Below are 12,953 nucleotides of genomic sequence, written 5' to 3'. Positions count from 1 at the left end.
ATACTCTGCTCTCATAGATATCAAACAATTGCAAACAAAACACCGGTTTATATAAAAAAAAATAGTTAAATATAGGTGTGCAACAATTACTGGCTCCCTTTTAGTCAATACTTTGTGCTACCTCCCTTTGCCAAGATAACAGTGCTGAGCCTCCCATAATGCCTGATGAGGTTGGCGGAGACATGGCAAGGGATCTGAGACCATTCCTCCATACAGAATCTCTCCAGATACTTTAAACGCTGGTAGACTCTCCTCTTCAGTTCACCCCAAAGGTTTTCTATGAGTTTCAAGTCAGGGGACTGGGATGGTCATGGCAGGACCTTGATTTTGTGGTCAGAAACCATTTTTGTGTTGATTTTGATATATGTTTTGGATCATTGTCCTGCTGGAAAATCCAACCACGGCCCATTTGAAGCTTTCTGGCAGAGGCAGTCAGGTTTTCATTTAATATCTGTTGATATTTGATAGAATCCATGATGCCATGTATCCTAACAAAATGTCCAGGTCTTTTGGCAGAAAAACAGCCCCAAAACATTAAAGAGCCACCCTAACCCTCCTCCATATGGCTACCTCTCTGTGCTTGCCAAAACCACCTCTGGTGTTTATTGCCAAAAAGCTCTATTTTGGTTTCATCTGACCATAGAACCCGATCCCATTAGAAGTTCCAGTAGTGTCTGACAAACTGAAGATGCTTGAGTTTGTTTTTGGATGAGAGTAGAGGCATTTTTCTTGAAACCCTTCCAAACAACTTGTGGTCATGTAGGTTAATTCAGATTGTAGTTTTGGAGACTTTCTGACCCCAAGACGCAACTAACTTCTGCAATTCTCCAGCTGTGATCCTTGGAGATTTTTTGGCCTCTCGAACCATCCTCTTCACAGTGCATTGAGACAATATAGCCACACGTCCAAGTCCAGGTTGATTCATAACATTTCCAGTTGACTGGAACTTCTTAATTATTGCCCTGATGGTGGAAATGGGCATTTTCAATGCTTTTGCTATTTTCTTATAGCCACTTCCCATTTTGTGAAGCTCAACAACCTTTTCCCATACATCACAGCTATATTCCTTGGTCATTGTTATGAATGACTAAGGGAAATCTGCCTATGTGTTATTTATACCCCTGTGAAACAGGAATCCATGGTTGAACAATTTCCTGTTCCTAGTCACCCAAGTGTGCTATATATATATATATATATATATATATATATATATATATATATATATATATATATGTTAATGGGACTATACTTCAAATGTATTTTTTAATTCATGGGGTGCCAATAATTGTTGCACACATATATTTAAGATTTTTTTTATAAACCTGTATTTTGTTTGCAATTGTTTGATATCCATAAGAGCAGAGTGAATTTTTTTTAACAAAAGATCAACGGGCTAAACAATAAAGACAATTTTTCACAGCCTTCTTTGCTCATATTTACCAAGGGTGCCAATATTAGTGGATGGCACTGTATTGCAGTTTTATGATCTTGATTTAGTACCTCCTGGCTTTGTTTAGTCATGTGCACAATTATCAGCACTCTATATCAAAAAATAAAATACAAAATAACAGGATGTGCTAGATCAAGTCCTATTATAAAAGCTGTCGAATAATGGAAGCCATATTGCTCAATTAAACCAAAATGATTAATGTCATAATCACAATTGAGCTTATTCATGCAGCAATATATTGGCAATATACTGGACTACGATTAGATGTTTACTTCAATGCCTGCTTTCTTCTCGTTCATATACCATTACATTTTTTTTAGTCTTTTTTTATTTTTTATTTTTTAATTGTCTACTGTTTTTATTCTACATCATATTACATTTGACCGCAAAAGAAAAAAAAAATTGATTTGCTTTTTCAATTTTTGGGGGGGCACAAGGCAGGTGCTTGTGTTTAAAGGCAACGGTCTAGACGCTTTTCAAAAACACAAAAACATCTCAGATGCTTCTACTTAAGAAAAATCTGACATCCTCAGAGATAAACACTGTAGATTTGCATAATCCGAATAGGGAACTCAGAAAATGGACCTTTTTGTGTCTCTGAAAAAGAGTTCCCTGTGAAAAATACTGACGCAACTTTTGACTTAACTTTGAATATGGCTCTATGGTTTTACAGTGTGGGTTAAAACTATTATCTCTGCGCTGTTCTTCCCAAAATTCGTGCGCCTCCTGGCCTTGCACATATTCCGTCCTAAGACCTCACACTTTCTGGAAGGTGTTAACCAGTTTCCGCCAGCTTTCCTGCCACCTCTAATCCTGCAACCCAAGTTGGAGTGTTTATGCTGTCAGTAAGTAGACAAGAAGAGAGTGTTTTAGGAGAGTAGAGGGCAGGGGGCAAATTCTGGCTTCCTAACTTCCCTTTTTGAAGGGTTTACCCTTCAGGCCCTGGTCTAAGCAGGAGCACATGTGAACTCCGCAGAGAGCTTAAAACCTCTTGTCAGCACTGGCTTTGAAGCGAGTGTGGTGTATTTCTAACACTGCTTAAGACACCCGTTGGACAGAGTGCACACACACACACACACATATATATACAAGAAACACTCACACACACACACACACACACACACACACACACACACACACAGTGAAAGGAATAAAAAGCAGATGGAAAAAAATGACTTTCAGAGTGGATAATACCTCCTTTACAATATTGGATCCGGCGCTTATCACAGAAGTGCTTTTAGAGATCGCAAGTTGTAATGAAATTGTTCCACTGTGTAATTTTTCATTTCCATTTCAAATGGACTAGGACACCTGTCACTGCCGTTTAAATGAAAATCTTGTCTAGAATAAAATACTCATATATATAAGATAGTGGTGTAGCATTAATAAGGCTGACATTTCCAAAGCAGCTAACGTACATTTAGAAAAGAGGTTTACATCCTCATGCAATTTATAACCTGGTGGTGAAATAAAAAAGATATCAGTCCATTATGGGTCAGCCTGTGTGTGAAGTAGGGTGAAGTATGCAGATGAAGTACAGCTAAGAGGCGATTTCTACATAAGAAGATAGACAGATTGACACACACACTTACCTACATACATACAGATATACTGCACATACAAAAGCACAAATACAAATACAAATCAGAGTAAAAAATAACAACAAAGTAGGAATCAGTAGTAGAAAAATGAAAATAAATAGAAAATACAGTAAATACAATCACAGGGTTATGCAGCTTTTCTAAAGCGATATTGAAGCAGTTTCCAGGAGCACTTTTAATGTACACAATCACACTCTCCCATTCACTCAATATACGATACATGGCTATAATAATGAAAACGAATTCAACCTGCTCCTGCTACATTTCAAGACTGTATATGTGCATGTGTGCTTGAGTGAATAAGGCTGTGTAAGCTTTGTGCGTTTATTACTATTTGGAAGATTAGCTTGTGCATTAAGTAAACTTTATGCTATCAGTTTTGGCATACGTTTATCTGATTCTGATTTGTACCAAAGTCCTTTTAGTAAACGCTTTAGTAATGTCCTTTGGCAACGCTCCCAGAATGTTATTATACAGTATATCCTGGTCAGTCATACAAGATGAGGCTCCAACCTATTTGAATGGGGAGAGACCCATACACAAAAAATAGATCAAGAAGATAATATTACAAATGGTTAAAACTGGACAAAATGGCATAAATGATGTGTGGTATAGCCCTTGTGCAGTTGCCAGTGTAAGAATCTGATTGGTCAACCACTTTATGATAACATCTTTAACAAAAACGCTATTGGTTCTTTGTGCTGAGGAGTGGGACTTAAATAATACAGTATTGTTAAACATTGTTTCCCATTCATACTTTAAGCAATTACTACAAGGAGATGACTAACATTAATTTCTAAACACATCAAAAATGCTCCTAGCTAGCTATCTGACGTTATGCTAGCTGGTAGTTTGAGATTTGTTTTATTGTACTCTGTCCTTTAAAGTGTTACCGGCATAGGATACTGGGCACAAATAATAATGACAAGATGATAAATGATAAATGACAATATTATGTTTGATATAAATGACAATATTACAGCTGCTTTTAGCCATAGTGAGAATTGAGCTGAGCAGTTGAGGGTCAAGTGGTTGCTCAAGGGCCAAGCAGTGGTCCTCGGGTAGTCCTTGGATTTAAACTTGCTCAGAAAATTAACCACTGAGACACCATTGTGTAATGTTAGTGAGCATTTCATTTCATTTGTTAGTCATAGAAGGCACCACGCACTTGCCAGTATGCCTTACTTCCTGTGCTCAGACTACAGACTCTAATGGCTTCTATTTATTTTGAAAATCAGGAATACTGCAGTCATTTATTCTACCTACCAGCTGGTTCTGCCTTGTTGCATGACAGCTGCCAAGGGAAAGTTAATATGAAGATAGCACTTTTTAACTACTGGTCGTGCAACACATTATATATACTGACCAGTCCTTTTCTTATACATGAGCTAATTCTGACTGACTGGTAGAGAGGTATACCAAGCCTCTTGCCCAGACTGCAGGGTTAGTTATGCTCTCTTGGACTCCCAGTCATAGATATGCTATGGCATCATTGGGGCTAAAATGGGATTTAAATGCTTTCCTGTTGTGTCGCTTGGTAGCCTCATTATGTAGACTTTTACTCATCTGCATGAGCCATATAAATAATAAGATGTATTTTACTGTAAGATGGAGAAGTAAACAGGTGAGGTTACCTGGCACCGATGTACAGTGTGCGGTTGACCTTTAGAACTGTCTGAATGTACAGCGGCTCCTGCCGCATGTAAGAACGATGAGCTCGGCCCAGAAACACAGGGTAACGCCTGGCAACTGAGAGAGACAGAGAGAGAGAGAGAGAGAGAGAGAGAGAGAGAGAGAGAGAGAGAGTATGAATTAAGATAAAGAGGATTTGAAGTATGAATGAATGAAGTAAATACAGAAACAGAAAGAGGAAGTAGGATGAGGAGGAAGAAAAACAGAGAGGAAGAAATATTAGAAAGTCAAGAATCAAGATGAGGCAGAAAACAAGAAAAACAAGAGAACAAATCAAAGAAGAGATCAAGATAGTGTTCTAACCATTCACTAAAAAAACAGAGAAAAGGAGACTGAAAGACAGAAAAACAAGTGGAAGAAGAGGATGGTAGTAAGAGTGCAAAGCTATACATCACACTGGTTCTAGCACTGTGCCTCTAATCACACTTTCACCAGGCATGACTGATGGAGACAAGGCATGTGCCACGCTCAATGCCTCACACCTCGCCCTACTGCTGTTTCCCATTGTTAAAACTGCTACACACACACATGCAAACACACCCTGTAATACAGCTGGAAATTTGTTGACACATTTTGCTTCCAGTCTCTGTATGCTTGCATGTTTTATAGCAGAAACAGCTGTTGGCTTATAGCAAATAAACAACTCTCACTATTATTGCTGCAGCAGTGGGAAAATAACCAGCAAAATTAATGTTTTCAATAATCCAAAAAATTCAGTAGATTACAATGTTTACATGAATATATATATATATATATATATATATATATATATATATATATATATATATATATAAAGGTTTCTCCCTTCAGTGAAATGCTGCTCAACTGGGTTAAGGTCTAATGATTGACTTGGACAGTCTAAAACCTTCCACTTGTTAACACTGATGAAGATCTTTGTTGTGTTGGCAGTGTGTTTTGGGTCATTGTCTTTCTTCATGATGAAGTTCTTCCCAATTGTATTGGATGCATTTCTCTGTAAATTGGCAGACAGAATGTTTCTGTAGTCCTTTTGAATTCATTCACTACTGCTATTATCCTGCTACTATCATGAGTTACATCATCAATAAAGATTAGTGAGTCCGTTCCAGAAACAGCCAAGCAAGCCCAAGCCATGACACTACCTCCACCATGTTTGACTGATGAGCTTGTATGTTTTGCATCATGAGCAAATCCTTTCTTTCTCCACACTTCCAGAAATGCTATGCCTCATCTCTGTATTTCTTTGTGCATTCCAACCTGGCTTTCCATTTCTTACTGCTGATGAGTGATTTGCATCATGTGGTGTGGCCTCCAAATTTATTCTTCAAATGGTGGATTGTGATACCTTCTCCCCTGACCTGTAGAGGTTGTTGGTGATGTCATTGACTGCTGTTTTGTTCGTATTTCTTCACAGCTCTTACAATGTTTCTGTCATCAACTGCTGTTGTTGTTCATGGCATTCCAAATTGTTGTATCGTCTATGCCCAATGTTTGGCGATGGCTCTGATAGATTTTCCCTTTTTTCTCAGCTTCAAAATGGCTTGATTTTCTCCCATTGACAGTTCTCTGATTTTCATGCAGTGTTCACAGGTGAAATCCAGGGGTCAAACCAAGAGTAGACATTCAGAACTATAATGTTCCAATATTTTGATCACTTGAAAAATAGGTGGGTTCAAACAAAAGGTGCCATGTTCTAAGTTGTTTAACACATCTAGATATACATTTCAGGAAATTAAATATGAAATTCAGATCTCTCGTCTTATACTCATCTTTTGATCTCAAACCCAAATATCTTCAGTGTATAGCAAAAACACAAGAATTGTCCTTGCCATTCCAAAACTTTCAGAGGGGATTGTACTGTATAAGAATATATGGATATAGATAAATATAGATATATAGATATAGATATAGTATTGATGTTGCATAGGTATGAGTTAGCATGTTCCAGTGTAGTCCATTCTGAAGTGATGAAACTGACACAGGAGACTCAGAAGGTGGAATGCTCACAGCAGCCATTTGTAGAGCCATTCCAAGCTGAAGTGTTGAAAACTTACAGCTTTTAAGGGCCTTTGTGAAAGGTCATTACTGTAGAAAAAAATCAACCGACAGTCGCTTTCCTCCCAATATTCATCATTAAAGTGAATAATAATATGGTGGTGGCATTTATGTTACATTTAGTTGAGTAATAGTTAATTATATGCAGCACATCAGCTTTTTTAGTTCATACTGTACCCTTTATAGAGTAGGCTACAGCACACAGGATAATGCAGCTAGCACAACACAAGTTTATTATACTGGCTTATACAAAGGCACTGTTGAAGTCTCAATTCTGATCTTTTCTATAAGAACAACTAATTCACAGTGACTTGTATAGCAGCACAAAGTGTCCAAATCTTTTGTTTTACATTTAATTATTTGAGAAATCATTAAAAGAATATTCCATCATTTCAACCTAAAGTCTATCCACAACATCTGCAGTGTGTTGGCAATTACCACAAGGAATAATTTCAACATGTTTCACCGCTTGTAACTGATCCAAGGCCAGTTATCACCTGGATATGTTTTGTGTGCATGTATACATCTATGCCAAGGTCTTCCAACAAAGTCACATAGTGACGTATGACACAGTATTTGGAATAAATACTGCTGTCATACAGCCATTTTTCCACCCCCTCTTCAGCGTACATGTACACCATATGGAGCTATGCTCTTGTGACCACAGAGCTACAGGTTTACTCCTACAAAGCCTCCTTGTACACAGCCTCCTTTTTTGTCTTTTACTCTAGTGTATAGATTTTTATACATTAGTACCATTTTTTCATAAAATGCTAATGATATCCATTAGCTTTGAGTCAATCTTCCCTTGATAGCATTGCTAGACTTGTTGACTGTGGTTCTCCTCGGCAGACACGGACAGCCCACTGGGACAAGATGCACTGGCCCACAACTAGCATCACCATCTACTACAGGTTTCATCTTGCTTATTCAAGTTGTACAATATTTAGCAACTAGGCCACAGATTCCTGTTTGTGGCCCCAAAATGATTGGCAAGACCTTGTTTTTTTTATCCATCATTGATTTTGCTGGTGGTTGGAACACCCTTAACGCTTCTTCACTGAACAGTCTTGCTGTCTAAAATCAATGGAGAGTTATGGCATCCTCAGTAAGGTCATCTGTACTGTTCTTGTAGTTTGGCTCTTTAGAATTAATCACAAATTAAGGACTGCAACCAAACAGTCAAGGAAACAGTCCTGAAGGCAAGAGCCTCTAGTATACTAGTCTTTATAAACCTAAGCAACCTTTCCTCTGTCATAATTAGCTCCCACCTTGTACTGGGGTCCCTTAAGGCCCCTCCTTTCAAGCCTATGAAAGATTGAATTGAAAAGAGTGTCTGAAAACTGCCTTATTTTCGAGTGATCACTTCTGATTCTGCTAATAAGCTTGCCTTGCACGTGTTGGTGGCCAGATGACTTTGGGGTGACCTGGGAATCCTGCCTAAGGTCATGTGTCTTTGTGAATCAGTTGAGTGACCTTGTAGAAGTCATGAAAGAGTACCTGCAGTGTGCTCCTTGCTGTGCTCCACACATGCCCTTTGGTACTATTTAGACTGGACGGTGGTCAACCAACTGTTCATCTGACATTGTGGAAAGACACAGAGGTCTATGCTTCTCTATGCAGGGATAAAGACTGGCCCACTGGCTGGTAGATGTAATCACCATTATCCAAGAGATTCTTTCCACACCTGTTGGTTAGGCGGGCTGACACAGAACTCTAGTTATGTACAGTGCTGTGAAACAGTATTTGATTTGATTTCTTCAGTTTTTTGTGTATATCTCATACTAAATAGTTTCAGATCTTCAAACGAAACACAACATAAAACAAAGACAACCTGAGTAAACATACAATACAATTTTTATTCATTATTTATTGAAGCAAAAACTGTTAACCAAAACCAACCACCAATGTTAAAAACTAATTGCCCCCTTAAACTTTTCTGGTGGTGCCACTTTTAGCAGCAATAACTGCAACCAAACACTTCCGATAATTGGAGATCAGTGTGTCACTTACTTCTAGGACTAGGACTTACTCCTATGCTTTGGATCATTGTCTTGCTGCATAATCCAGTTGCGCTTGAGTAACTTACAGACTGAAGACCGGACATTCGACTTTATGATTTTCTGGTAGAGAGCAGAATTCATGTTTCACTCAGTTATTGCAAGACCCTGAAGCAGCAAAGCATCCCCACACCATCACAATGCCACTACCATGCTTGACCATAGGTATGATGTTCTTTTTGTGGAATTATGTGTTTCTTTTACGCCAGATGTAATGGGACCCTTGTCTTCCAAACAGTTCCACTTTTGACTCATCAGTCCACAGAAAATTCTCCCAAAAGGTTTCAGGATCATCCAGGTGTGTTTTGGCAAAATTCAGATGAGCCTTAATGTTCTTCTGGGTTAGCAATGGTTTTCACCTCACCACGCTTCCATGGATGCCATTTTTGCCCAGTATCTTCCTGATAGTGGAGTTATGAACAGTGACCTTTATTGATGCAAGAGAGGCCTGTAGGTCCTTTGATGTTGTCCTTGGCACTTTTGTGACTTGCTGAATGTGTTCTTGGAGGAATGTTGAAAGGTCGGCCACTTCTGGGAAGATATACTACTATGCTGAGTTTTTCCATTTGGAGACAATGGCTCTCACCGTGGTTCTTTGGAGTCCCAGAGCCTTTGAAATAGCTTTACAACCCTTCCCAGACTGATGTATTTCAATTAACTTTTACCTCATAATTTCTGAAATTTCTTTCAATCTTGGCATAGTGTGTTACTGGGTAAGACCTTTTAACCAACTCCATGCTGGTGAAAAAGATCTATTTAAGTGCTGATTAGATTGAACAAGGTTTGCAGTAATCAGGCCTGGTTGTGTCTAGTCCAGAACGCAGTTTCATAGACTTGGAGAATTAGTAACTATGAGGGAAAATACATTTTCACACAGGCCCAGCTGATACTGGATAACTTTTTTTGCTTCAATAAATAACATTATCATTTCAAAACTGTATTTTGTGTTTACTCAGGTTGCCTTTGTTTTATCTGAGATTTTGTTTGAGATATACACAAAAAGAAAGAAGTAGAAAGCAATCCTTATTCACAGCTCTGTATGTAACTGTGCTTTGACAAACCCCAGTGGGTTTGTATCCTGGGGGTCATAGAAACACAACTACTAGCCTTTTTAGCTTGAGAGAGAGATGAGATAAAGCCATTTTTATGTAGTTTTGTCTAATCTTTCAACACTGGAGAACTACGGTAAAGACTAACTGTGGTTACTTACACTTTCTCTGGTTTGGTGGCAGTCATGCATGATTGGAGCCACACAATTATGTTTCTAAACCATAACCACAAATTGTGGTTATGCTTTAGAAACATAGTTGTGTGGTGTTCATGCACAATTGGAGCCACACACTGTCTTAAACAAATTTTTGTCTCTGAAAAAGTAGTCCCTTAACAGAAAGGACAAATTATACACATTTAAATTTAATTTAAAAATACCTTGGAATAAAGTACTAAAGAACAATAAATGAGTCTCAAGTAAACAGGTTTTCTGTTATTTTCTCAGTATGGAAAAATGTTTCATCCTGTAGTAATTGCACATAGGCTGCAGATGCAGTAGCCAGAGATTTGGTTGAAAAATGCTGGAACATTCCTTTAATAAGGAAATGGAGAAAAGAAATCTATTATGCAGTCATTAGGCCCAAATCTAAGTAAATACATCTCGCCCTGATATCCAGGTGCTTCTAAAGACCTATTTTTCTGGGATTAGTTGTGTTGGATTTTCAGAAGCAGGGCTGACAACAACATTCTATCATCATTATGCATAAAAACAGACAAGCATTTCATTTATGAAACAAAAATAATGCTAAGAGTGCCTGGACTGGTAAAATGTTGCCACTCATCTAATAATCAAATCCATGACCCTGTGTTTTCACACTCTGGATGCAAAACATTGCAATCATATCACTAAATCACAATATGTTTAATAATGTTATGAAATTCTAAAACCATCTTTTGCAAATTAATTTTGTTCTTGCCCATTCCTGCCTGACAAGTTTAAAAGTACAGTCCTATCCTTCTGGCTCGTATGAGCTTGTTCTCCAGTTCTTAGTCATCCCACGAGATTTTTCTTTACTGGTCACAGTAGAATTCCCGCAGGGCCCTGTCCAAATGTCACCCTTCAGCTTCTGTAATTGGTGGGGTGAAAGTTGTGGATGGTGGAGGCGGGGGAGGGGCTTACCCTCAGCAGGGGTGGAGATTAAAGGACCTGGTTCCTCTGGAAACGAGCCGGCAGCCAATCGAAGAACAGCCAGGAGAATCAGGAGGAAGGAGGTGTGGGTTGTCATGATAGCGGTTGCCAGAACTGTTTGTGACAGGAAGATGGATAGAAATGTTAGTGAAGTACACATACAAATACAAATATATACACATATACTCACTGTAGAATAACTGTATGGTGTTTAATGTTGCATAGGCCATGTCTAGATAGCAAGACAGCAGTATAGTCTGGATGGGATTCTAGTCCATTGCAGGGTAGCATAGACAACCATTTGCACAATCGTTCACACTTAGGGGCAAATTGGAACAGCTGATCCACCTAGCAGCATGTTTAAGGAGGTGGGAGGAGACCAGGAAACCGACAGAGACACAGGGAGGACACACTAAACAGTAATCCAGATAGCAACCTGAGCTCAAGATCAACTCTCACTATTGCTAAAAAAAAAAAAAAAGGAAAATTCCGTAGACTATTAAATAATGGCTAAATCTATGAGGATTTTCCCACTGCCCATTCACAAGCAATGATTGATCCAAATGGAGGCTGGGATTCTAGATGATTTTCCACCAGCTGAACAATGTGAAAACTCACTAGCAACCATTAAAGTTTTCTGTAGGTTCCTAATAGGTTTTTAATGGTTCCTAATGGCTTATCTAATGTTATTATGATGGTAATAATCTATCAATGAAAGAAGGCTCTAGAGGGTTCTGCTGTTTAAATAAATGTATTCCAGAAAATTTCTAGTAGAAATCTACAGCCACTGCCATTAAGGTCCGTTACTTGATGGATACTATGATACATTTTTGTAATAAATTGTTTTTTTTTTTTCCATCAGGGCAGTTAAAGCAACAACGTTGCTGCAAAAACTGCACCAATAATTCCACTGAAAAGTTAATGGAAAAGTTCAGCTGTTTTATTAACAAAAAAATCTGCACTGTGATTTTTTAGATTAAAATTTCAAGCCAGTATTGATGATATGATAACTATAAGGACATTCTCAGCGCAATAAAAATGCCTTGAATTTGCACCCAACATGAGCAGAAAACTAAAGAATTTCTGTTCTTTCTTTTTGTGTGTGTGTGCTGCACAAACATACTGTAGCACCAATGAGCCAGACTATTCTGTGTGTATTTCTTAATCAATGTCTGTCTGTGCGTACATTGTACAACAACAAACAGTACTGCTATACCCACCACCATTTTCTGGTGTGTAAAATTCCAAACGTTCCAGGACCTTGTGCAGTGGGAAAGAGTCTTAAAAAAACCACAGCAATTCTACCCTGCTAGGACAAGATGTGAGTACTAACACACTAATAATGTAGTGCATCAGGACCAGCCTAACACACAACATACTAGATCTAACCCAAACACAAATACTGTGCTTCCTATTATACGCTGGGGCAGTTTATCTGAAAACAGTTACTGATACCAAATACAGAGCTAAAATAACAGTCACTGAACATATTCTGGCCATAAAGACAGGCCTGTATTAAAAAACAAACAGACAAAAAAAAACAAAAAAACAACAACAACAAAAAAAAAACATGGTTGCTAAGAGAGTATAGCTGTGTTATTGAGACAGAGATGCACTTCTTAACTGCACTTTTCATTTTTATATAATTGTTTATATATATGCAAGGGATAATCCACGGCTAGGCTTGCATTAAAAGATTTCAATGCACAACGCGAAGTGCATTAAAATTGCGTAGCGCACACCTAGCCATGAATTATCCCACTTATTCCATGGTCACTTGCCAGCATTGACAAGTTAAAGCTGTCATTGATGTTTGCAGTGCAAAATTTGACTGAAAAGATAAAAAATAATAGATATAGAAGTCTGCCCACTCTAAGTCATATACACAAAGATAAAGACCACGGTGTGTGTGTGTGTATATATATATATATATATAT

The 12,953-nt window shown here is 38.2% G+C and overlaps 1 protein-coding gene across 1 annotated transcript in view; it reads right to left on the bottom strand.

Annotated features, from left to right (window-relative positions):
• The window catches only part of sema6ba (sema domain, transmembrane domain (TM), and cytoplasmic domain, (semaphorin) 6Ba), a 72,876-nt gene extending 61,145 nt beyond the window's left edge, over positions 1-11,731 (bottom strand). Inside the window, exons 1-2 of the mRNA XM_053651027.1 lie at positions 11,008-11,731; positions 4,686-4,800 (exon numbers count right to left, since the gene is read on the bottom strand). Coding sequence (XP_053507002.1) covers positions 4,686-4,800; positions 11,008-11,176 — 284 coding nt within the window. The 5' untranslated portion in view covers positions 11,177-11,731. The remainder of the gene's footprint in view (positions 1-4,685; positions 4,801-11,007) is intronic.
• Between the last annotated feature and the right edge of the window lie 1,222 nt (positions 11,732-12,953).

Source organism: Ictalurus furcatus, chromosome 20 (assembly GCF_023375685.1).
Source record: "Ictalurus furcatus strain D&B chromosome 20, Billie_1.0, whole genome shotgun sequence".
In the NCBI taxonomy this organism is placed as follows: Eukaryota; Metazoa; Chordata; class Actinopteri; order Siluriformes; family Ictaluridae; genus Ictalurus; species Ictalurus furcatus.
The sequence above is the reverse complement of the archived record's forward strand: the minus strand, read 5'-3'. Positions and strand labels throughout refer to the sequence as shown.